This window comes from Notamacropus eugenii, chromosome 3 (genome assembly GCF_028372415.1).
Source record: "Notamacropus eugenii isolate mMacEug1 chromosome 3, mMacEug1.pri_v2, whole genome shotgun sequence".
In the NCBI taxonomy this organism is placed as follows: Eukaryota; Metazoa; Chordata; class Mammalia; order Diprotodontia; family Macropodidae; genus Notamacropus; species Notamacropus eugenii.
In genome coordinates, this window is record NC_092874.1 from 26545086 (window position 1) to 26569154 (window position 24069).

The 24069-nt window shown below is 39.0% G+C and overlaps 1 protein-coding gene across 4 annotated transcripts in view; it reads left to right on the forward strand.

Annotated features, from left to right (window-relative positions):
- AZI2 (5-azacytidine induced 2) overlaps positions 1–24069 on the forward strand; it is a 33457-nt gene that overhangs the window by 1168 nt on the left and 8220 nt on the right. For 2 of the 4 annotated variants that reach the window (XM_072651124.1, XM_072651120.1), the window contains exons 2-6: positions 8233–8453; positions 10591–10716; positions 11263–11362; positions 12882–13030; positions 20110–20168. In XM_072651124.1, coding sequence (XP_072507225.1) covers positions 8238–8453; positions 10591–10716; positions 11263–11362; positions 12882–13030; positions 20110–20168 — 650 coding nt within the window. In that variant the 5' untranslated portion in view covers positions 8233–8237. Of the gene's footprint in view, positions 1–1510; positions 1625–8232; positions 8454–10590; positions 10717–11262; positions 11363–12881; positions 13031–20109; positions 20169–24069 lie in introns of all 4 variants that reach the window. The other 2 variants (XM_072651121.1, XM_072651122.1) reach the window with 2 other exon arrangements.

Consider the following 24069-nt stretch of genomic DNA (forward strand, 5'->3'; position numbering starts at 1 on the left):
GTGGAGCCTCCCAGGTCCCTTGTGCTGCTGGGGGATGGTTGTGTCCTAATTCAGGAAAGGCCGCTGCTCTGACTGCTTGTTCAGACGGCGTGGAGGCTTCCCTGAGCTTCGTGCCCGCGCCGCGTGTGCTGCGGGCCAGCGCCTTGGGGCAGCGCCTTGGGCCAGCGCCTTGGGCCAGCGCCTTGGGGCAGCGCCTTGGGCCAGCGCCTTGGGGCAGCGCCTTGGGCCAGCGCCTTGGGGCAGCGCCTTGGGCCAGCGCCTTGGGCCAGCGCCTTGGGCCAGTGCCAAAAGGAACTTTTCCTGGGTTCTGGCAAGCCCACGGAAGCCCTGGAAGAGAGATTCCTGATAGTTCTGTCACAGCTACCTGTCGTTGGGTCTAGACTGACTTCTACAAATGGCACTCCTCTTGCAGAACTGAGAGCTCTACAGATGTCACAGCAACCGAGACCCAAACTTCAGGACCTCTGGGTTGAGGAGAGCTACAATGATTTGTCAGTCCTTTCTACATAATCTCCCTGCTTTGACCTCCAGAGCTCTTCAGCTGCCTAATCCGGTAGCCTTTTATTGAGGCCGAGAATTTTCACTGACCTTTGAACCTTTCTACAGCATCTTCTTCCTTGTGCCCTTGTAGTTCCCTTTTAGCCACAGTTCGTCCCCTACTACATATAGATAGGGGGTAGTTAAATATGTGCAACTCATTTTTTTAATACAATAAAGAATTTATGTCTTTCCCACTCACCCCCCAAGATTCATAACTCCGCACTCACAACACACCCTGCAATGAATATAGTAAATGTTCTGTGTTCAGTCTGTTTTAAGTAACGAATAAGGTATAAATACTACTAGATTAGTGCTGTAAATATCAATACTATTCCACTGTTCATAGTGTAAGATGTTTCTTTTCTTAATTTTTTTTTTTAGTCCAGACTTGTGGTTTCATGTGGAAAAATTTTCTTCACAGTTACAGATTCATCACACGTCTTAGGCTTTTACTCAGGACATTAACAGTGTTGTTCAAAAGATAGTTCTTGGAGTTTGTAAAATAAAATTTTCCCATATTACTTATCTCTAACCTTCCACTTGGAGGTAGATATGGGGAAATAAGATCGAAACTTAGCCTCTGAGTTGAACCTGAACCTGGGTTCAAATTCTAACCTATCTATATGGACTTGACCTCTGGGCCTTAGGCCAATTTCTAAGACTCTTAAAATAGCCCGAACAGTTGCCAGTCAGCATAGATACAAGGAACTGACCTTACCTAGAATTCCCAGATACTTAACTAGCTCTTTGACCCTGGGCAAGTCATTTAATCTGTTTGCCTTAGTTTCCTCTACTATAAAATGGAGGTGGTAATAGTAGTTAGGTAACAGCAGGAGGAAGAGGTAATAGTAGCACCTACCTTACAGGATTATTGTGAGAATCAAATGATTAGAGTATTTTTAAAGCCCTAAGCACAGTACCTGGCTTATAGTAGGAGCTTAATAATGCTTGCTCCCTCCTCTTCCCCTAGACAGACAGTGAAGTCTGGGATACAATCTGGATACAGTCCATTCTCCCCTTCTCTTCACCCCACCTCCTCCCAAAAAGGAAAGGTCCTACATATCATCTGAAGTTGTAACTAACTGTAAGTGGAACAGTGTTTGGTGGGAGGTGGAGGAGCTGAGAAACTTTGGGAAGGAATTTGTTAGTACCTCTCCTTGAACCCTAACAGTGCATGTGTGGGCTGCTGAGCTATCTGCCCTCTAAATTATTTGGTGCTTACCTTTCTTAGGCATGTTATGCAGGTCGTTACATAAAAGTGTGACTTGGCAGGAATTGATATATCATATTTGTGACTTGATTGTTTTTTGTTCCAGTATGAACAATGAAAATGCAAAATTTAACATCTGTTTCCTTGTGACATAAAATTTGTTCTGAAATTTCACGTAAAATAATTTGTGGTACAATTCAGTCCTCACACTGTGGGCCTTGAATCCATGCCCTGTGAGAATGGGTCAGAGGAACTGGGGATGTTTGATGCATGGGAGAAGACTTCAGGGGAACCTGATAAATGGCTTCCAGTATTTGATGGTCTCCCCTGTGGGGAAGGGAATAGAATTCTGTGGTTTATTCCCAAAGAGAAGTCTCAAGAGCAGTGTTGAGAAGTTGTTGAGGAGCAACTGGATGTTTACTCTATATAATGTCAGGAATACAGAGCTGAAAAGAATTGGAATGAGTTGCTTAGAGAGTTGGGGCATGTGTTGGGGGTATCCCTTCTTTAGAAGTCTTCAGGTAGAGGCTGGAGGATCAATTATCCACTATGTTAGACTAGGAACTCCTTTTGTGGGTCTGAGATGGCCAACAAGTTCCTTTCTAACTCCCAGAATCTATGATTCTCTGATTATCATAGAGGAGTTCCTTCTTATAACTACTATTTCTGAAATAATTTTTAATGTCAAACAATTTACATTCCATGTACATTACAATGAATTCCAAGTTAAACTTAGAACACAAACATGAACAGCAGTGTAAAGAGTTTTTTGTTGAAAAAACATCTCTGCCCTTCCCTCAATAAAAATCTCATTTAGAATTCTGAAATATTGTATAATTTGGAAAAATCTAATCAACTTACTACTTCAGGGGTTTTTCAATACATTGGAAACACTAAGCAAATACATTTTAAAGTATATAATATGAGCAAGCCTGACTTAAATAATGGAAAACTCTATGAATCTTGTCATGAGGCTAAGTATTTTGGGTTATTGTTGTTGTTCAGTCATGCCTGATCTTTTGTGACCCCATAGACCAAAGCTTGCCAGGCCCTTCTGTCCTCCACTGTGCCCTGACATCTATCCAAGTTCATGCTTATTGCTTCCATGACACTTTCTATCTCATTCTCTGTTGTCCCCTTCTCCTTTTCCCTTCAGTCTTTCCCAGCATCAGGATCTTTTCCAATGAGTCCTGTTTTCTCATTATGTGGCCAAAGTATTTAATCTTCAGCTTCAGTTTTTGACTTTCCAGTGAATAGCCTGAATAATTTTCTTTAAGTAATCTGATCTCCTTGCTGTCCAAAGGACTCTGAAAAGTTTCCAGCACCACAGTTTGAAAGTGTTGACTTTCCTTGTAGTCCAACTGTCATAGCCATACATTGCTACTGGAAAACCATAGCTTTGACTCTATGGACCTTTGTTGGCAAGGTGATGTCTCTGCTTTTTAATATGCTGTCTGGATTGGCCACAATTTGGTTGTTGGTTTGTTTTTTTTTTCCCAAGGAGCAAGTGTTTTTTAATTTCATGACCGCAGTTGCTGTTTGTGATGATCTTTGAGTTCAAGAATATAAAATCTGACACTGCTTCCATTTCTTTTCCCTCTGTTTGTCAGGAAGTAATGGGACCAGTTGCCAAGATCTTAGTTTTTTAAACAGTAAAGATTACACTCTCCTTTTTGGCTCTCATCAAAAGACTTCTTAATTCCTATTCACTTTCTGCTGTCAAAGTCAGATTGCTTGCATGTCTGAGATGGTTGATATTTTACAAGATCACTATCTGAACCACAGTCAGCTCCAAATCTCTAGTTCTAATTTTCTTGAAGAGATCTGTCTTTTCCATTCTGTTGTTTTTTTCTATTACATTGCTCCTTTAAGAAAACCTTTTTATCTCTCCTAGCTATTCTTTGGAGTTCTGCATTCATTTGGGTATATCTTTCCTGTTCTCCTTTCCCTTTTGCTTTCCTTCTTTCCTCAGCTATTTACTCTGATGAGTAAAGCCTCATCGGAAAGCCATTTTGCTTTCTTGTTCTTCTTTTTCTTTAGAATGTTTTTTGTTGCTTCCTCCTGCACAGTATTGTGAACCTCTGTCCACAGTTCTTCAGGCGTGCTATCTACCAGATCCAATCCCTTAAGCCTATTCATCACTTCCACTTTATGTTCATTTGGGATGTTATTTAGGTCATACTTGCCCAATCTGATGTTTCTCCTTACTTTCTTCAGTTTAAGTCTGAATTTTGCAATAAAAAACTCATGATCTGAGACACAGTCAGTTCCAGGTCTTGTTTTAACTGACTGTGTAGAGCTTCTCCACCTCTGGCAGCAAAGCACATAATCAATCTGATTTTGATATTGACCATCTGGTGAATGTCCATGTATAGAGTCACCTTTTGGATTGTTGAAAAAGAGTGCGTGCTATGAACAGCCAAACTCTTATTAGTCCATGCCCTGCTTCATTTTGTACTCCCTGGCCAAAACTGCCTGCTATTCCAATTATCTTTTGATTTCTTACTTTAGCTTTCCAGTCCTCTGAGAGAAATGTGATGTCATTTTTTTGATATCATTTCTAGAAGATGTAGGTCTTCATAGAACTGATCAACTTTGGTTTCGGTGGTTGGAACATAGACTTGTATTACTGTGATGTTGAGCAGTTTGCCTTGGACTTGAGCAGATCTCCTTCTTGTCATTTTTGATATTCTGCCCCAGTACTGCTTTTCTCACCCTTTTATTGACTACGAGGGCTGCTCCATTTCTTCTAAGGAATTCTTGCCCACAGTGGCATGTGTAGTGATCATCTAGATGAAATCACCCATTCCTGTCCTTTGAAGTTTACTGGCAGCCAAGATGTTGATGTTTAAACTCTCCATCTCCTATTTGACTAAAACAGATCATCTTGATTCATAGATCTTATGTTCTAACCAGTCTCCTGTAGACATCCTAGCCGTCAGCCAAAGCATACTATTTGTCATTCCTTTAATATGTCTTCTGTCTTTTTGCCTTTAGTAATATTATTTTTTCCTTCAAATTCCTTGTTTAGCAAGATAATGTACATAATGTACTTTACAAATCTTAAAGCTCCATTATCAGTCAGCTATTACAGTAGTTTGTGTATAAAGCTTTGCAGTTGAACGAAGTTGTAAAATGAGAACAGCACCATTTTACATATGAGGAAGTTGTTGTTCATACGTTCAATCATGCCTGACTCTGTGAACCCATGGATGTTGTGTCAAGGATACTGGAGTGACTCGTCATATCCTTTTCCAAATCATTTTACAGATGAGGAAACTGAGGCAAACAGGATTAAGTGGCTTGTAAGTGTCTGAGGATAGATTTGAACTCTTCCTGACCCCAGGCCCAATGCTCAATCTACTGTGGCACCTGACATTGTTTGTCCTTTGTTCTTGAAGCTGATGATAACATCAGGGAAGTGATGCCATAGTATACAAGTGAATTGGATTTAAGTGAGGCAGGGCTGTGCAAAGTCTTCAGCCTTACTTTCTCCCCCAGAGCCATCTGGGTCCAGTGGTGAGACATAGATCAGGAGAAATGCAGATGGCCCCAGATACAGTGGGAGATCTTGGCCTTTTTAACTAAGGTTTTTAACTGGTCTCAGTTTGACTGAGGCTATGCCCATTCAGTGATTAAGGCTGTTAGAAATGAGACCAAATGGTCCAAAAAAAAAAATTCAGTCTGGGAGGAAAGACCCTCAGGGTTTCTAACCAAACTTAAATAGTTCTTGTTTACATTCACTCTGAGCCAATCAGGATCCAAACAATGTCTAAGTGAGGCTTGACCTGGGTCCTGTTGTTGACCAATCTATAAGAGCTGAGTGATTTGGCTTTAAGGTAGGGTCCTGAAGTATAAAAAGATTTCAGGGATCAAAATTTACATTCCTTTGGGCCGAGGACACAGGTAAGAGTATGATACCCTATGTGAACCTGGGTAATGGAAAAAAAGAGATGGGGGGAGAGAAGAGTGAGGGAGGCAGGGAAAGAAGGTTGGCTGGTTGGTTGTGTTGCCCAGTTGGCCAGTTCCAGTTGCCCCAGTGGGGCAGCTCCTGTTTTCTACTCGCAGGAATTGATTGTTGTCCTCCATTCTTGAAGAGGACTGTGGCATTTGGGAGGTGATGCCATGACGTGCAAGTAGATTGGATTTAAGTGAGGGAGGGCTGTACAAAGTCACCAGCCTCAGGTTAGCTTCCCTGCATAGGAGGAAAGTAAGGCTCAGAAGAGTTAAATGACAGAATTGGGATTCTAATATGTAGGAGTTTTGACTCCAGGTTCAGCATTCTTTCTCTTACACCAATAAATTCCACATACATGTCAAAATCCCAGCCCAGCCTAGTTCATCCTTAAATCTTTTTATTCTTTCTAGGATCATAGCTTTAGAATAGACCTTCCAGGTCATCTGGCTCAGCCACTGCATTTTAGACATGATGAAACTGAGGCCCAGTAGGGAAGGGACTTGCTCAGGGTAAACATGGCAGGTGTGGCATTCAGTTTGTAACCTTCTGTCTCCAGATTGTTCCTTCTTCCCGCAATGCCAGCTATAATCTCCTTCTCCTCTGTACCTGGAACATTTTGTTGCCCGCTTTGAGCAGCAGCCTGTCCTGCTTGGTATGTCAGTTAGACTTCAATCTCTAACTTCCTGTGCTGAATCAAAAATTCAATAAAGTTAGAGACTTGGACTTCCCCTTGATATGCCCATTACAGGAGAAATCCTCTTGTTTTCATTCCATAAGCATTTGCTGTGCATTTATTACATGAAAAATGTTGCCAAAGGCCCAGAAATAGAAAAACAAAACATTTCTTAAAAAATAATCCTTATCCTCCAGGAGTAGATAGCCTTCTGAGACAGCACGACATTTTCACTGATACAGAGCATAGGTGAGGGACAAATGTGTGCTGGGAGTTTTCTTAACTTACAGTCAGTGAACTTGGGTTTTTAAAAAAGTATTTGATAACCTAATTTCAGTCTTATATCTTTTGTGATTCTCGTTAAAAACCAGTATTCTGAGGAGTCCATAAAAGGGGCCTAGGACACAGCAGAGGTGAAGAAGCCTTCATCGTCAGTGGTTTTGGTGTAAAACCCTGAGACTTGACAGAAGCTAAGGATGCCAAGAGGCAAGTGGGGAGGGAGGAGTGCGTTCTGGACACTGGGGACCGTCTGTACAAAGGCACAGGAAACAACCTAGTCTGCATGCTATCTCTGGAGCACTTGGCTGTGTGGCTGGACCTGAGTGTGAGAAGGGAAGTCATAGGAAATAAGTCTGGAAACGTGAGCTAGAGTCACAGGGAAGTGTCTTCAGGCCAAGCGGAAACATTTTCTTCTTGTCCCAAAGAGGTCAGCAACCACTCAAGTTTCTGAGAACTTTGGAGACCGCCTGGGGTGCTTTAGGAAGGTTACTTGGGCAACTGTTTGTGCTGGAGATTGGAACAGTGTGGTGGCCAGCATGAGGGAATGGAAGGTATTGCCCTCTATGGAGAATAGGTGCACTAAATATTTGTTGGATCGAATTGTCAGTCCATTAAGTAAGAAACCGGATTTAGTGTATTGTCTTTGTTGTTTTCTTTTAGGTGCTAATAAGCAGAGTAGCCAAAAGTCAAGCCATTCAGCAGAAGGAGGGTGAAAAGCAAAGGGTGATCAGATTATATGTATTAGGAAGAGCAGGAAGGGGAAGCATTTTGCAGCCTAGTGATTCATTTTTGTACTTGTGTTGATTGCATGGGTATGTGTACCTGACAAACACAGAAGTATACAATCCCATTGTCTCCTGTGCCAAACTACTTCCAACCATCTGCCTGCACTACTGTGATTGGTTTAGATCCATAAGAGATATTGGAGGTCCTCAAGTTCAGTTCCCTCTTTTAACAGATGAGGAAGCTGAGGCCCCTAAAATGGAAGTAACTAATTTGTGAAAATCCCATAGGTTAAGAGCAAATCTGTCCTGTGGAGATGGTGGAGTGGGGAATTGTAAGGGCATCACCAACATCAATTATGGTGGAACATGATTGTAACATCTTCAAGACCTTCTTGTAAAGGAACTTAGGGGGCATCTTTCTGTGATGTTTTCCCTTGCTTATTCCACGTGTGTGCTGTGGAGTCACATAAAAGCCTCTGTCAAGGTAACAAGTTGAATTAAAAACAGATTTTCTTCATATTTATAAATTTAGAGACTTAAGTTCCTGATCCTTAACAATAACAATAATGGAAAAGGTTAAAATATGGACTCATTTTGTCTTGGTTTTATCACATAAGGGAAAATTAAATTTCGCTGAGTTGATCATATTTTGTTTGTAATATTTAAGAATTGTGACTAAAATAAGACCCCAGCTATTTACCTGATGCAAGGTTGGTTTTCCTTGTGAAGCTTTTTATACACACACACACACACACACACACACACACACACACACATACACACACACATACACGTGCATACATACATACACAAACATATGTTTATTTCTGGTTTTTCTTTTAAACAGCTGTCATGGATGCACTAGTAGAAGATGACATCTGTATTCTGAACCATGAAAAGACTCAGAGGAGAGATACCATCACTCCTATCTCAATCTATGCAGGAGATGAGTCCATGGCCTCCCACTTTGCCCTTGTCACAGCATATGAGGACATCAAAAAGAGACTTAAGGATTCAGAGAAGGAGAATTCCCTCTTAAAGAAAAGAATACGATTTCTGGAAGAAAAGGTGTGTTGCTTACCCTGTTTTAGTGTTATACTATATTATGTGAAACTTTAAAAATACTTGATTACAAAAGAATAATCTTTAGTAATTAAGTAGTCTGTAAAGTCTGTAGGTAGTTTAGTAATTCAGGTAGTCTGTTTACTTTCTTTTATTGATCTGACTTAAGGTTTTGGGAGCAGTGATAGTGGGTTCAGATTTTATTAGACTCCTGGTGAGGAAATGCCCTTTATCTACTAAAGGAGAGCTAGTAACTCTTCTCTGACTTAAGAGTCATGAAGAGTGAAACCTCTTCCACTTGACTGCTGTGGAAGTTTCTTTGGAAGGACTGACTTCTTTTTCTTGTCTTTTTTTTTTTCTTTGAGCTGGAATCTGGGATTTCATTGGTATGGATAATTCCAGGTGTGGAATTTATCTCCGTTTATTTGCTTATTTTCATTTATCTGCAGGTAATCTGTAATTTGAGTCTTAGAGCATTGCCTGGAGCATTGATGGTGTCATCCACTTGCCCAGGGTATTAAGAATCCATTTTCTTCTCAGAAGCAGTACTTGAAGCCTGGTAACATGAGCAGTTTACCATGCTATGGGTGCTGCTTATGAGATGACCCTCACTGCAATGTTATGGAACCATGAAGTATTTCTGGTGGAATACATTCAAATACGTAGGCATCCTGAAATGGATCTGTGATCTCATTTCTGTAGATACTCACATCAGTGACACAGATCAGAGCGTCTCTGTGTCTGTCACAAACATCCCACATGGCCCTTGTCTGTGCCATCTTTCCTCTAAGTATAAACCTCATGCATGATATTCCTGCTTCTCATGTTGCAGTAGTTTCCTTAGCTGCAGACTCTTATTTTGTAGTATAGAATCCTAATATAGAGCCTGAATTTCATCTGTTAGAAAGGCAAATTAGGTACAATTGAAGGAAAGTCTACCAACGTGTTTATATAGGAAGCAGGAGCCACTGAGAATTTCGGCATGGACCTCACCTGAGGCAGGCCTTCTTCATTTTTTCTAGAGTTTAGTCTCAAGGTTTTGTTGTGGTTCCATTTGGGGGAATATGTATCAGTGACAAGTTTATAGTCTGTATGGATGAGTATCTATGTTGTAAAGTATACATTTCATAAAAACCTGCCATTTCAGAATTCGTAAATGACAGAACTTGATTCAGTGTGAATTCAGGCATATAGTGAAGCATTTTTAGGTCCACTGGGCTTTAACTTTTAGGAAATATGCTTCTCTCTGTATTATTTTGCTGTGATGTTTTGAGTCTTCTTTCTGAGATTTTAATCTTACCATTTCCATTTCTAAAAATCAACATCTTCCACAGCGTGTTAGAATATATTGTTGGACCAATCAGAGCTCTGTTATCATGCTGTAAAATTTTGGAAGGGACTTGCTAGAAATTAAGTGATTTTTTAAAAAAATTTAGTATGATTACTTAAGCCTAAGTAACTCCCAATTAAAAAAATAACAAAGTCCTACTGGTATTTGCATCTGAAGACTGTTTTTTAGAATGATCAATTTATAGAAAATTAGCATTTCTTTAGAAAGTTCATTTTTAAAACTATTGAATTTACATGAAAACACTTTTAGGATTCAACTTTTCAAAGACAATGTAGCTTAAATTTATAATAGATTAGTGGGAAAATATGGTTTGGTATGTAGAAATGTGCTTTATAGTCAACTTTTTAAGATTTATTCTCCAGAGTTAGGTATTCCTTTATGTGTACTTTACCCCCACTTATATAATAAGGCCTGAATAAATTAGGCAAGCCAAAAAATTGGTCAGTTTATTCTCTCATCAAGCTAAATTAATATTCGTTGAATTGAATTCTACAAATGTCCCTTACTGATTGCTGCTTTAACCTCAGGAGTTACCATTCAAAAGGAATTTTTTTGTAGAGATTTTCTTCCAAGCTAGAGGTTGACACTTGTCTTTTGTATTTTCTTTTAAAATTCTCTTAGTGTGGATTGGTTTAGTAAAATGTGGAACTTTACTCCAGTTATCCTTTGGGTTGGTTTGGTTTTTTTTGTCCCTAAATTGCAAATTTTGAGGTAATCAGTTAGACCTTCAGATAAATTAAACCCCATTAAATAGTATAAATTCTTGAGTTTTCCCCAATCTTCTGTATTTAGCTTCTTGAAACCCGATTAGATGAAGAAACAAGCTCAGTAGGACGAGAACAAGTAAACAAGGCCTATCATGCTTATCGGGAGGTCTGCCTGGACAGAGATCATTTGAAAAGCAAATTGGATAAAATGGTAAGTCTTTTACTCGAAAAAATGAGTGAGATTAGCTGAATGCAAATGACTGTTCTCACCTCTGTCAATCTAAGTTTTTAAAAAGATTCTTAAAACATGTTAAATTTCCTTTCAAAATTTTTTTCTATTATAAAAACATAGATACTAAAATTAGATGAGTAGATTTTGAGAATATTTTAGGTTATAGTATAGCAAATAGTGTAAGTAATAATGTAATTTCCTGAAGACATTAAGACTGAATAAGTGAGGGGTTTTAGTTTTAAAACGTGGCTGGCATTAGTTTTTTAATGTTTTTAAAAGAAATGACATTGAAAAGAAAGATAAATTTTTAAAATTCAGTGAGGATATCAGGTATTTGATGTTATCAATAAGAAAATCTAGCGAATAAGAAAAGAAAACATGTAAATTGATGACAGCCAATCTCAAACTTCTTGGCCTGCCTTACTTATTGAAAGACTAAAATATACCTTTTTTCTAATACCTTTTTGAAAACTAAAAGATGGCCAAGATATGGTTTTTGTACATATAGTCTTCTTTTTTCCTTAGAATAAAGACAACTCTGAATCTTTGAAAGTATTAAATGAACAGCTACAGACTAAAGAAGTCGAGCTCCTCCAGCTCCGGACTGAGGTTGAGACTCAGCAAGGTAAGAAGCTGCAGCTCGATGACTGGTGGTACTGTTGTTAGAGGTGGACAGCATCTTTAACTGTTCTTGGAAAAGGTTGTAGGGAGTCAGGGGACCCGCCATAGAGGTCAGTAGAAGGAATATTGGCTCTGAGAACACGAGATAATATGGATCCTTGTGCCCTGACTGACCTCAAGTGAGCCATCCACCCTCGGAGGGCATTGGTTCCTCCATCTGTAAGGTGAGGGACTGGGGCTTGTGGTTGCTGAGGACCATCCAGCTTTGAATCTAGGATACTGTGATATACATTGTCCAATCTAGTCCCAGTGGAGGCTGTGTTTGCTTAATTTTTCTTTTTTCTTAGTTTTTAAATAAGACTTAATAAGTTAGTTTACATATTCATTGTGTCCTCATTTTTTTACTCTTAATTTTGTTTATATAGTGTTAATGCAAATTGTGCTGTTGTCTCCCCCAAGAAAAAATAGCTCTATGTATGTTTGTAGAAGTGTGCGTATGATTTTGTGTGTGTGTGAGAGAGAGAGAGAGCGCATGCATTCGTGAGAGCTAGGAAAACCACATGGCCAGGCCAGGTGCCACCCTGTTCCCTGTAGAATGGAAGAAGGCCTCTGGTGTGTATGGAGAGAGGGAACACAGACTAAAATGATTCGTTACAGAATGAGAAGAAGGTATGAAGCACTTCTAGTACTCATGGGAGCTCTGCCCCATCGATGAATGCAACCTCGGGAGAGCCTAGAAAGTCATTGGATGAAATAAGTCCTGCCATTGGCCGACAGGGGCCAGGAAAGTCTCTGCCTTTGATTCAGACCGCCCAGGGGTGGCTGCTGCTCTAGGGTGGGGGGCAAGTGTGTGTGGGTGGGGGGGGGGGGAACATACGATATCCTCCCCATGCTTCCTTTGGTCTTCAGCACTGGAGTCAGAGTGGCTGTACTGTAGGCTTACACAGTAGGCTAGACAAGCTGGTTGGCAAATTTAAATGGATTTTCATCATGCAGATAGTTATCTTTTGTGTTAAAACTATAGTCAGCTCTGCTTGTCCATGGCAAATATTTTATCCCACTCTGCCCCAAGGGCATACTCCCATTCCCTAATTAGAGTATAATCAAGAATATCTGCTGAGGGGAAAGTCATAAAATAAATTGTAAAAGCAAAAGAGTTCTTAGATTGCCTGTCATTTTGGACCATCTGTCTTACTGCTCTTCAGTACCATAAGATCTTTGAGACATGACTGCTGTTATTTTTATCACAAGCTCATTTCTGCATGTATTCCAGTTACTGGTATAAGGGAAGAACATTACACTTGGAACCACAGCACCTGGGCTTACATCTTGGCCTTGCTGCTCATTCTGTGACCTTATCGAAGTCACCTCATTTCTCAGGGCTGCAGTTTCATATGTAAAATTAGGAAGTTAAGATAATTATGTCAGTCCCTTGCAGTTGTAAATCTTGTCATATTTTGATCTGTTTTCAAGGTTGGCACTGTTTGCTGATAAATTGATTTGTTGCTGCATCTTTTTTGTAGTGATGAGGAATCTAAATCGACCTGCATCTAACTGGGAGGTAGAAAAGTTGAGCAATGACCTAAAACTCCATGGTTTGGAACAGGAGCTGGAACTGATGAGAAAGGAATGTACTAATCTAAGAACAGAACTGCAAAAATCTAAACACAAGGTATACCAAACTCTGAAATTAAATAGCTTCGATCTACATCACCATACAAGAGTTACTATTTTTCTTGAATCCCAAAGTTCAATTAAAATAATATGTCTGTAGAAACAGAACAGGAATAATCTTCTGCCATGAAAACTATGCATTATCTTCTCATATACCTATATCTTATAAATATTGTTTTGGCATATGTTATGGGCTTGCTACGACCTTCATTATGTTATTTTGTTGAACAGCTTAACTATTTAAACCTTGAATTGCATCCGTTTGCTTCAGGTAGTTGGAGAAAACTGGGGAGTGGTTAGCTTGGAGAAGAAAAGATTTAAGTGGGGAGACATGATAACTGTCTTCAAGAACTAAAGGAGTGTCATTTGGAAGAAAGATTCATTTTATGTTATTTGGCCCCAGAGAACAGAACCAGGAGCAGTGGCAGAATTAGTTCAGTTTATAGAAAACATTCTCGAATCTTGGAACTGTGGATTTACTGAGTTCTCTCCGCATGAAACAAGTCTCACTTATCGGACTGTATGAAATGCTGTGTAAGTGATTTTTGTTCAAACAGGAGTTAAACAAGGTGACAGAGAAAGTCTTTTTTGAACTTAGAACTTCATTGGGATTATCTGTGAAATCCATAATCTCTCAAAGTCTGTTTTTCCTTTATATAGGAGGAAACATTTCAAGAATTTGCCTCCAGAAAATTTTTTAGGTATTTGTTTATCTAGATGCCATGAACTTGTTTTTGTTTTTAATACGTTTATGCTTTTAAACTATATTTCAGTAGAATTGTTTTTTCCTTGTAATCCTATGTGTAATATTCCTTTAATATTCTTCTGAGAATGGTTCCACAAAGGCTTCATCAGACTGCAGAAGGAACCCCCCAGGAGACCAAAACAAGGTTAAGACCTCCTAAGCTAGATGAAGTAGCGATTCTGGTCAGGGGTGAACAAAGTTGACTTTCTTTGGTTTGAGCACTCAGAACTATTAAAGTAGCATCTTAACATATTTAGAGGTCGAATTTCTGGTATCCTCAGTCATCCACAACACCTTAAATGAGCATTTCAGTACTTAGGTCACTGGTCTAGAAAGTTTGTTAGAAGAGAAGGGGCTAGATAATTCAGTTTATTTATTTTTTAACATTCCTTGTTTAATGAATGCTGCATTGGGAGGGAAATTTTGTTTTAATAAACTTAAGTCATCAAAGCATCAGGGTGTGAGTTTTATGTTGGCAAAGTGTTTACAGATCTAGTGTGTGCTAAATAAATACTTTAATGAATTGAATCTGACTGGTTCGGGAGCAGCTTAATTGCATGGCAGAAACTCTGGCTATCTCAATTAGGGGTTTCTGTGAGGACTTAGTTGTTAGTACCAGTTGTCACAAGTGGCAAGGATTTGTTGAATGCCCATCACCAAGGCAGAAGTGGGGATGCTTAACCTTTGGGGAATCAGATGTGACCCAGAGCAAGTCACATTACCTTTCTGAAGGCCTTAGTTTCGTCACTTTTTAATGAATAGATTAGAGTCTAATCTAATCCAAACTTTACAGAACAAATTCCCTCAATAAAAGAATTTATTCTGTAAAACTTGAACTCGGTCAAAAGGCCTCACCCAAGGACCTACAAGGCCACATGGAGCCTAGAGACAGTAAGTTCCTCACCCCTGGATTGGACAATCTGATATCTAATGACTCTCCCACCTTTTAAGACCTTTGATTCTACTTGTGCTTTGAGCAGCTCAGATAGTTGAGGGGAATGTCAATGCTAATGTAGAATTACTCTTATTACTTCTGTTTACCTTCACCATAGATGCTTTGAAAAAAATTACTGCTGGCTAATGGACCAAATAATTCCTTTTGTAAACCTTAAAGTTAGAAAATTTCAAGCTTTCCAAATGACTAAAGGTCTTGCTGGAGTGGTTACTCCAAAGACTCATTAAAAGAGTGGCCTGTTACTAGAAAGAGAAAGGGATAATTCTTTTAGATTAATTAATTGTGAGAAAAGTTTGTGGGGATGACAACCTGTGTAATCTTAAAGGATTTAAGAGAAGATAGAGACCATTGATCCTGTGTATTCCTAGAGGTGTATGGGTGTTCAAGGAGGACCAGCATCTCTGATATAAAGACTTTCAGAGCCCTTTGCAGGGCTGCTCATCACCTTTGGTGCCTAGCTTGCATGCCACTCTCACCCATGGCTCTAAGAAGCTGTAGCTTGTGCAGTGACCACACCCTCGTAAACTGTCTTGGCAGATGGGCTGATCCAGGCTGACAGTAACCTGCAGGTCTCAAACCTGTTGGTGAGGTAGCAGGTTGTCCATCCCAAACATGTGAGGACTTCCCCCACCTAAATGGGTGGATGAGAACAATTTGCTCCAGTGGCCATGAAGGTGGCTCTGTGGAGCTCATAGAACTTGGTCAGACATGGAAGATGCCAAGTTATGCACTGTATCTGGGGCCATTGCCACTCCTCCTGACTTCTGTCTTGCCTCTGGACTTGGAAGACTGGAAGCGAGGGTGAGGCTGATGAGTTTGTGCAACTCTGCCTCGTTTGAATCCAATTCACACTCAGAGGAAAAGATATCACCTTGTGATGTCATTGGTCCTCTTTAAAAATGAAGAACAAACAGCAGTGTACTCCGCTTCTGTTTGGGTCATTTGTCAGCTTCATGAGGGTGGGGCTTGTGTCTTATCTTAACCTTACAGCTCCCTAAGCACCTTGAACAGTGCTTTACATAGAGTTGGCCAAAAGTAAATGTTTGTGAAATGGAAGGATCTCGTTTGGGAGTCCACCTCCCCAGTGGAAAGAGAGACCTGGGTTTGAGTTTGGTCACTTGTGACACTGTTAGTAATCTAATCCCTTTTTATTTCCAAATAAGATACTGTACCCAGTTAAGTATTTTAATCCCTAAATTAATATGCTACTGATTTTCTGCAGCCCACTAGATGGCACCAAAGGGAGTAAAATTACCTCAAGTTGAATTTAATGATAATTTTCTTTAAAATTTTGATTATGAAGCTACTAAATTTTGTACTGTTATTTCTTTGAGTGTCTTTTTGATTTGGCAATGTTTGTTTCTTGCAATGTATGTGTACAAAACATTTCAGCAGGTCTTGCTAATGATATGTCAAGATTGTGTGTGGATGCTATTAATAGTTTCAGAATAATTTCTGTAAACTTTAATGTTTACAAAGTCCTTTCCTCACGAAACTCCTGTGAGTTGTAGGATACAAGTAGTAGGAAAAAAAGTTGTGAAAATGAGACTCAGAGAATTTGAAGTTTTCTCTGGATCATCTACCTGACAAGTAAGTGTAAGAGCCAAAAGTTGAAGCCATATCTTGTGCCTCAAATCCCATGTTCTCTTCACAGTGAAACACGACCTCCCCTAATTCTACAAAAAAAGGTCTTGAAGTTCTGCATTTTCTGTCTTATTTCATGTCGATTATGTATTTTGAGCAGCATGATATTTTTTGTATCAATTCTTTGTAAGATTAAATTTGCCTCTGCAATTTATTCCTACTGTTCCACATTAATTCCTCTTTCACATGATAATCTTTCAAATACATGAAGACAACTATTGTGTCCTCTCTGAATTTCTAGGTTAAATAACCCCAACTCCTTTAAGTTGTCCTCATGCGGCACATTCTCGTGTTTCCCTTCACTATTATAAAATATGGTGCCCAGAAGTGAAAATAGTATTTGGACCAGGGCAGATCGCTTACTTAGTCCCAAGCACTGTTCTTCTCCTAATGCAGCCCTTAAAGTAGTATTCACTTCCTTAGCTATCATTTCATATTGTTGACTCATTAAAGTGGCAAAACCTGCAGAATTTTTTCAGAACATCTAGCTATATCTTCCCCATCTTGAATTAATGAAGTTCATTTTTGAACACCAGAGTGTTTGAATCGGAGTCAAGCAAGCCTGTATTTGTGTCCCACCATTAACATTCATTTGTTGGGTAACTGACCAGGACATCTCACATTTCTGATCCTCAGTTTCCTCATCTGTAAAATGAGGCGGTCCGATTAGGTGGCTACCAAATGTTCTTGAAGCTCTAAACATTACTGATGCCATTATCCAAGTCATTAACATAACATGTTAAAAGTCAGGGCCATGCCCACATCCAGATTCCCCTCTGCTGTCAGTCAATTTATACATGGATCCAAGACCATGCCTAACTACATTACCCACAATATTGAGAGGCTTTGTTAAGTGTTTTGTGGAAATCTAGATCAAATAGAAGTGCAGCATTGCCCTCATCTGTCAGTCTACTAACTGTCAAAAAAGACATCGGTTGTTCTGGTGTGACCTGATTTTCATAAATGCCTTATGGCTCTGAAGTTCATGACTTGCCTTTCCAAAAGTTCACTACCTGTTCCTTTTAAGATACAGCCTAGAATTTTGCTAGGAATCTGAGTCAAATAGACTCCCTTGTAGACCCCATTCCCTTGCCTTTTTTCAATGATGAGACATTTTTCCTCTTAATTCTTAGGTGTCTTTCCTGTCCTTAACAGTCTTTAAGAGTTCAGTGACTGGTTAGGCAAGCATGTCAAGTTTGCATTAGCCTACTCTCTTCCCATCTCCTTACTTTGGACATCAGCCTTAACCTTAGGCATTTTGGTTCTGTCCAATCCAAAGGTCTTTCTCCTTGGTAGAGACAACAGAAACGTGAGAACTGAGTATCCCTGTGTTGTGTTGTCCGTTACTGTACCATCACATCAAGCTGCAGAGAAACCTTTGGTTCTGCATCTTCTCCCCAGTTTAGTTTTAAAAAAGAGCAGGTAGCCCTTTTGTTATTTATACTCCGTTTTCTTGGTCAGCTGTAGTTCGTTCTGAGCATTATTGCTTTTGATGATACTCTTACAGGACCACACTACATTTTTATTCAGGTTCCTTTGCTTCTGTTATCTGTACATCTTTAAAAATATGTTTACTCCACATTTCTACATCTTACTCCAAAGATTGAGGGATGTTTTATCAGATGCTTTATTGAACTCTAGATAAACTACATATCTAGCGTTGTCATAATCTACTAATCTAATAACTGTCAAAAAAGGAACATTGTACATCCACATTAGTCTCTTTAGATTTTCCCTTTCCCTCTACATTGGAGTTGTTTTTTTTTAATATGTCTGAGATTTCATTTTTGAGAGCTTTCCTTCCTGACTGGGCCAAGTCTCTCAGAAATTTGATCAATCAGTGAACATTTATTAAGGTTGCCAAGCATTCTTTTAGGTACTCCATATACAAAGATGAGTAAAACAATCCCTGTCCTGAAGGAGCTTGTATTCTATAAGGGAACACTGCATGTAGATACAGATTATATAGGGTAATTTTATTTTTGGGGGGGGGGGAGAGGGGAAGTACTAATACTTGAGGGATCAGGAAAGATCTCATAGAAGATGACCCTTGAGCTGAGGTTTTGAGGAAAGTGGGACTTCTGAGAGGCAGAAGTGAGGGTGGAGATAAAAGATGGAGTATCTATTCTTTGTGAAATTCAGTATAAAGGCTATTTCAGTTGGGCTGGACTGTGTTTTACACAGGGGAATAATGTAAAATGAGACCAAAAGTAGACATCAAGTGGTGAAATATCTAAATGCCAGAGAAGTTTACAGTTTGTCTCAGATGTATTGACATACTCAGACCGGTGGTTAAGGACAGTCACTTTGGCAGCTCTCTGGAAAACGTTGGAGTGAAGAAGGATGCAAGCCCAATTTCAAGTAACGAGGAGCTGAACAGAATGGTGGCTCTGTTGTGAGTAGGGAGGACTCTGGACACTGGACATTCGTGCCATTCTACCTTTTCTGCTTCTGAACCCTTTGACATCTACAGGGATCAAATCTAGATTACCCATCACATTGTGTCTGTCTTTGCTTTTCTCTCACAATTCCACATGCCCACAAAGTTATTATTTCTGTTTCAGCAACTAGTTCTTCATTATCAGTGAGAAATGGAACCATAATAGACTTAACTTTTGGTTCCTCTATCTTTTGCTGGATGAAATTATCTTTAAGGCAACTCAGGATATTATTAGCCGCTCTGTTTTTGGCAGAGAAAAAGCTTCATCAGCTGTTTGGAAAATTCAGTCCTTCTATCACTATTACATCAGCCTTAGTGCCAGGCTTTTCCTGTCTATCCCATTTAATACATCCCATACCTGACCAAGCATGCCCTCTCTGATTTATATCTTGACATCATTCAGATCTTCAGTGTCTGATGTCGCTCATGGCATCGTGCAGTGACCATATCACTTCTGTTTCTTTCCGTGGGTACTGTTACTCAGATGCTCTCCACCAAGTTTCCCCCTTTATTCCTTCTGAGCACATTTTAAAATACATTGTAGTGTTCTGCCCACCTTCTTCCTTGCTTTCCTTTCCTTCTCTGCCTGTCATATCTGGCATACATTCTAGTCAGGGATCTAGTCAGGGGTAACAAGTCTTAGGTGATCTCTGTGACTTAAGGTCTGTTGTCATTCACTGTGCCTGGCTCCCTCTGTTTTGTGCCTTTGTGTACCGCGGTCTGAGGTGACGGACTAGTGTGATTTTCCTAGGATCCTGTCTGGCTCTGCTGTTCATCATATCTACAGTATCAGGCTAGATGACTAAGGAGATGTAGGCCTCCCCCTTCTGTTTCAGTTTAAAGCATTGGGGTTTAGATTTGTAAGATTCTAGGCAAATAAATTTTGTTTTGGAGCATGCCAGTTTTAGGTACACTCCAGTTTGGGCCAAGTCGTTTATTCATTTATTCCTCCATTTTAGGATCTAGTCCACATAACCAAATTCCATTTTCAAACATCATTTGCGGCCTTGGCCTTCATTCAGGAGAGCAATTAAAGCAGCCGAAGTTCAAAAGTATTTTATTAAGTTTTAATTTATATAACCTTCAACTTTACTTTTGGTTTTGAGATTTTTTTTTAAAAGTTAAAAGATTGTGGGCTTAAAATAATTGCAGTTGGACTATTACTAATTAAATGTTTTGTGAGTGATTTGTACATGTTTATTATAGAGCTTCGTGATTTGTTTCTAATTAACATAGTACCTTACTTGAAAATAAACTGCCTCAACTTTATTTTTGTAATTTTGTTAATGAAAGGATCAGTCTCGGGAAGACAATCTCAATAACACAGACTTCCAAAGGCCAAGCGTTCCAAGGTACGAAACATTCTTGAATTTTAAAAACTGCAGATTGTATTTTTTTTAATGCTACTTTGCAACTGTGAAGTCCTGTGATTGTTTATATGTGCATGAATATTAACTTACTGTGAGTGTGTCAAATGTGGTTTTATTAATCTGTTTCTTTAATCTTCATTTTGGTGCTTTTTAAAAGCTTTATGCTAAGGAAACTAACGGATTCCTGTTACTTCATTACCATTTATTCATATATAGACTGAGGCTTTAGATCATTGCTTGAAAATTACATTGTCCTTTTTTGGTAAATCAGGTATTATTTTAAACATACTAAAGTATTTACTATTTAAAGGAATCCTGTGTTGAATCTTTTTTGTGAGATGAGTTAACTTCCTAATTTGTCTTTTTAAAATAGTATTATGCTTTTCCATATATCATAATCAGTTTTATGAAGGTTAGACTTCCAAAAATCTTTCAGGTGCACTTTATGGTTTACAAAGTACATTCTTATTTGATTAAATATGAATTATTAATAATCCAGATGAAATTTTTACCTTGCAAGTGATGAGTTTGTTTTTTAATTAAATTTTTTTTCAATAAAAAATATATTTTCTCTAGCCCGCCTCCATTGGAAAAGAAAAAGAAAACACCTTCAACAAATATGCATTATCAAGTAAAACAATTTCCACACTGGCTGTGTACAAACAATATTATTTTCATCTGGAGTCTTCACTGACCACTGCATGAGCAGAGTTCTGAAATCCTTCAAAACTCTTTGACTTTACTGTGTGCAAATTGTTCTTCTGGTCCTATTCATTTTACTCTGTATCAGTTCATGTGGATCTTCCTAGTCTCTCCGAAACGTTCAGTTTTGTTTCTCACAACTCAGTATTACATTCCATCTCAGATGCTTTAATTTGGCCATTCCCTCCTAGTTTCTAGTTCTTTGCTACTATAAAAAGATTTGCTATAAAAATTTTTGTGCATATGAGTCCTTTCCTCTTTCTTGGATCTCTTTTGCAGTAGAAGCCTGTTGGTGGCATTCCTGGGCCTAAGCTTACGCAGTTAAGCAGCGATCTAGGCAGGAATGGTTCGGATTCACCAGAATGCTAGTCTGATTCACAGGATATTAATGTACCTGTCTTCCCACAGTCTCTCCAAGAGGTCTTTTTCATTTTTTGGTCAGTTTTGTTAATCTGATGGTTTTGAGGTGGATAAAGTTGTATTTATCAGTTGGGGAATGATTCTTATTATAAATTTGCGTCAACTCCCTATATTATCCTGGATATGAGGCTATTATAAGAGAAATTTTGTTGTGAAGATTTTTCTCCCAATTATGTTTCTTTTCTAATTTTAGATACATTGTTATTTTTATTTTAGGTGATCAAAATTGTCCATTTTGTCTTCTGTGGTCCTACCTAGCTATCCTTTGATCACTAACTCTTTCCTAGTCATAATAAAATAGCTGTCATAAAATCCACGAACTACCATTATTCTATCTTTTCTCAAATATGCAACTTAATTTTTCATGGATTACTTGGCTAGAAATCAACTTTTGGGTCTAGTCTACATCAGAGTAAGAGAGAGGCCCACAGCAGAGGTCCATTATATGATAGGCTAGAGAGTGAGAAGGAAAGGATGGTGCCCCTAAAACATCCTCCAGAGAAGTCATCAGACCAAACAGGCTTTCCTAAGGAAGGGGAAACCTTCACACTCCAGATGTGTGTCTCCGCGTGATACATATTTCTTATGCAGCATAAACAGTATAGAATTGTGAAACGTCATAGCAGTCTTGGTTTAATGAGTGCAGGGACATATGCTTAAATAAGGGACATGCATATGATACATTACGAGTTTTTTTTAATATTCCATAAAAGAGATTTACATTAGTAGAATTTAAAGAGCTGTTAACTATTAAGAAGAGCTTGTCCTCCACCCAGCTCCCTGCTGTGACGCATTATCTTGTTGGATTTGTCTTTAAAGCCAGCTGTGCCTGTGTTTACTTAGTCGATTTTATGTTAGGCAGTAGATGAACAAACACACCTCACAACTTGTGTCCTGCTACTTCCTTCCCGAGGTGCTAGATAGACTGGTTCTTTAAATTAAACCTTAGAAGTAATGGACACTTAAAACTAGTACTTCCTATTCATCTGTGAATTTGAATTTTGTGGAATTTTGGATTCTGCAGAAGAGTTTTTGGCACAAACTCCATAACTAGAGAATAAGGATTGAGGAAAACCTGGTTGTTAAAATTGCCCTTAGAGAAATCGTGGCTCTTGTCTCAGTGTGCTTTGTAATCAGTTCAGTGCATCTTCTCCGGGAATGCTGAATTCAATCTAGCAGACTTTAAGGACACTAAAAGAGGAGGCTGTTTAAAAAAAAAAACACTTGGGATTTCCTTTTTGCGTGTTGGGAGAATGTACCTCCAGGTAGCACAGTGCAAAAAATCTTATATTGCAGAGAAAGGATTTAAGTGAGAATGAATTTGTTAGAATCTAGGAACCCAGAAGAACATCTAGTCCAGCCCTCACATTTGATACATGAGGAAACTGAGGCTCACAGAATATCCCTGTTTGTCAGAGGTCACACAGGCTAGTAATAACATACAGCACAGTCCTCCCCTTATGGTAAGAGCTTCATAAATGTGCTTGTTTTTGAGGCTAAAAAGGAGAAACTTTCAGATAGTGAGGGAGAGTGGAGTAGATAACCAAAGTGAACGGAGAGCTGTTTCTCTCGGGTAGTACTTTTCCTTTCGTTTTAATAGTTTTCATCATCCTTAAAGGCACGAGATTCTCACGCAGCATCTGTAATTTTAGATTTTTATCTTATTTTTTAAACTCACCCAAAAATCAACCTTCTCGTCTCCAACCATTGAAAAAGAAAAACTCACAGAAAGAAAGCGTTTTCAATAGCATTTCAAAGAGCTACCTGTATACTGCTGTGTTGATTTATGTCAAAGAGAAGCTTATTTGGGAGGAACTTCCCTGGAAAGGTAATCTTGCCCATACCTGACCAAGAATCTTTGTGACATGATGTTCTGATGTAACAGTGCAGTGCCTGTTATTGACTGACTCCAAATGCTTCCGTTGAGAGACGTCCCACATTGTTCGGATGCACTTTATTTCAGTGCTTTACTGTGTGATCAGCAGATTACCAGCCTCAGTCTGCCTCTGCACCTTCCTTTCATCACTTCTCTTCTATCTAGAACCAGACCAAACACATTTGATCCTTCCCTTTGACAGGATCTCTGACGGCCTTCTTCCCTCCCCCAAATCTTTAGAGCTACTGTCCTCTACCTTCAGCCTAGCATGTTGTCCAGTCCTGCCACTATCTTAGTTGCCTTTTTGTTGCATGAATAATCTTCATGTTGAATGAATAATATTCAGATTATCTTTAAAATTGTCTGTGGCCAACTAAAGATAAAGAACCTTCTACTTGAGATTATTTTACAAGACAAAATGCTGATTTTTCTGTTAGAAATGGTGCTTTTAACTCAGTAGCTATGAGAATGTGTAATGTTTTGTTTTTAATTAAATTAAAGATTTAACCTGGGCAACTGAAAAGAGTAGGCTTACGGATATCATCTCACCTTTTCCAGAAGCTTCGTGGAAGCATTGGCGAGAAATATTTTGAGATGAAAATATCATTCAAAAGGGGGGAAGGCCCTTTCTACAATATTAAGATTTCAACAAATATAGTCATTGAAAAAACCCCAAGTGGTTTTATTGTGTCACCATCCTCCCCCATCCATCTATGTATTTTTTAGTTGAATGACTGAGCTGCCATTTCTTCATTATCCACCAGGGGGAGGGCTTGTACTTGGTAATCACTTTAGCTGTGGCACCAGTTTTCAGTTGCTGGTGTGAAAGGCCTGGCTCCTTCCCCTCACAGGTGTGTGTGAAATCTGCTGGCCCCGGTGTGAGCT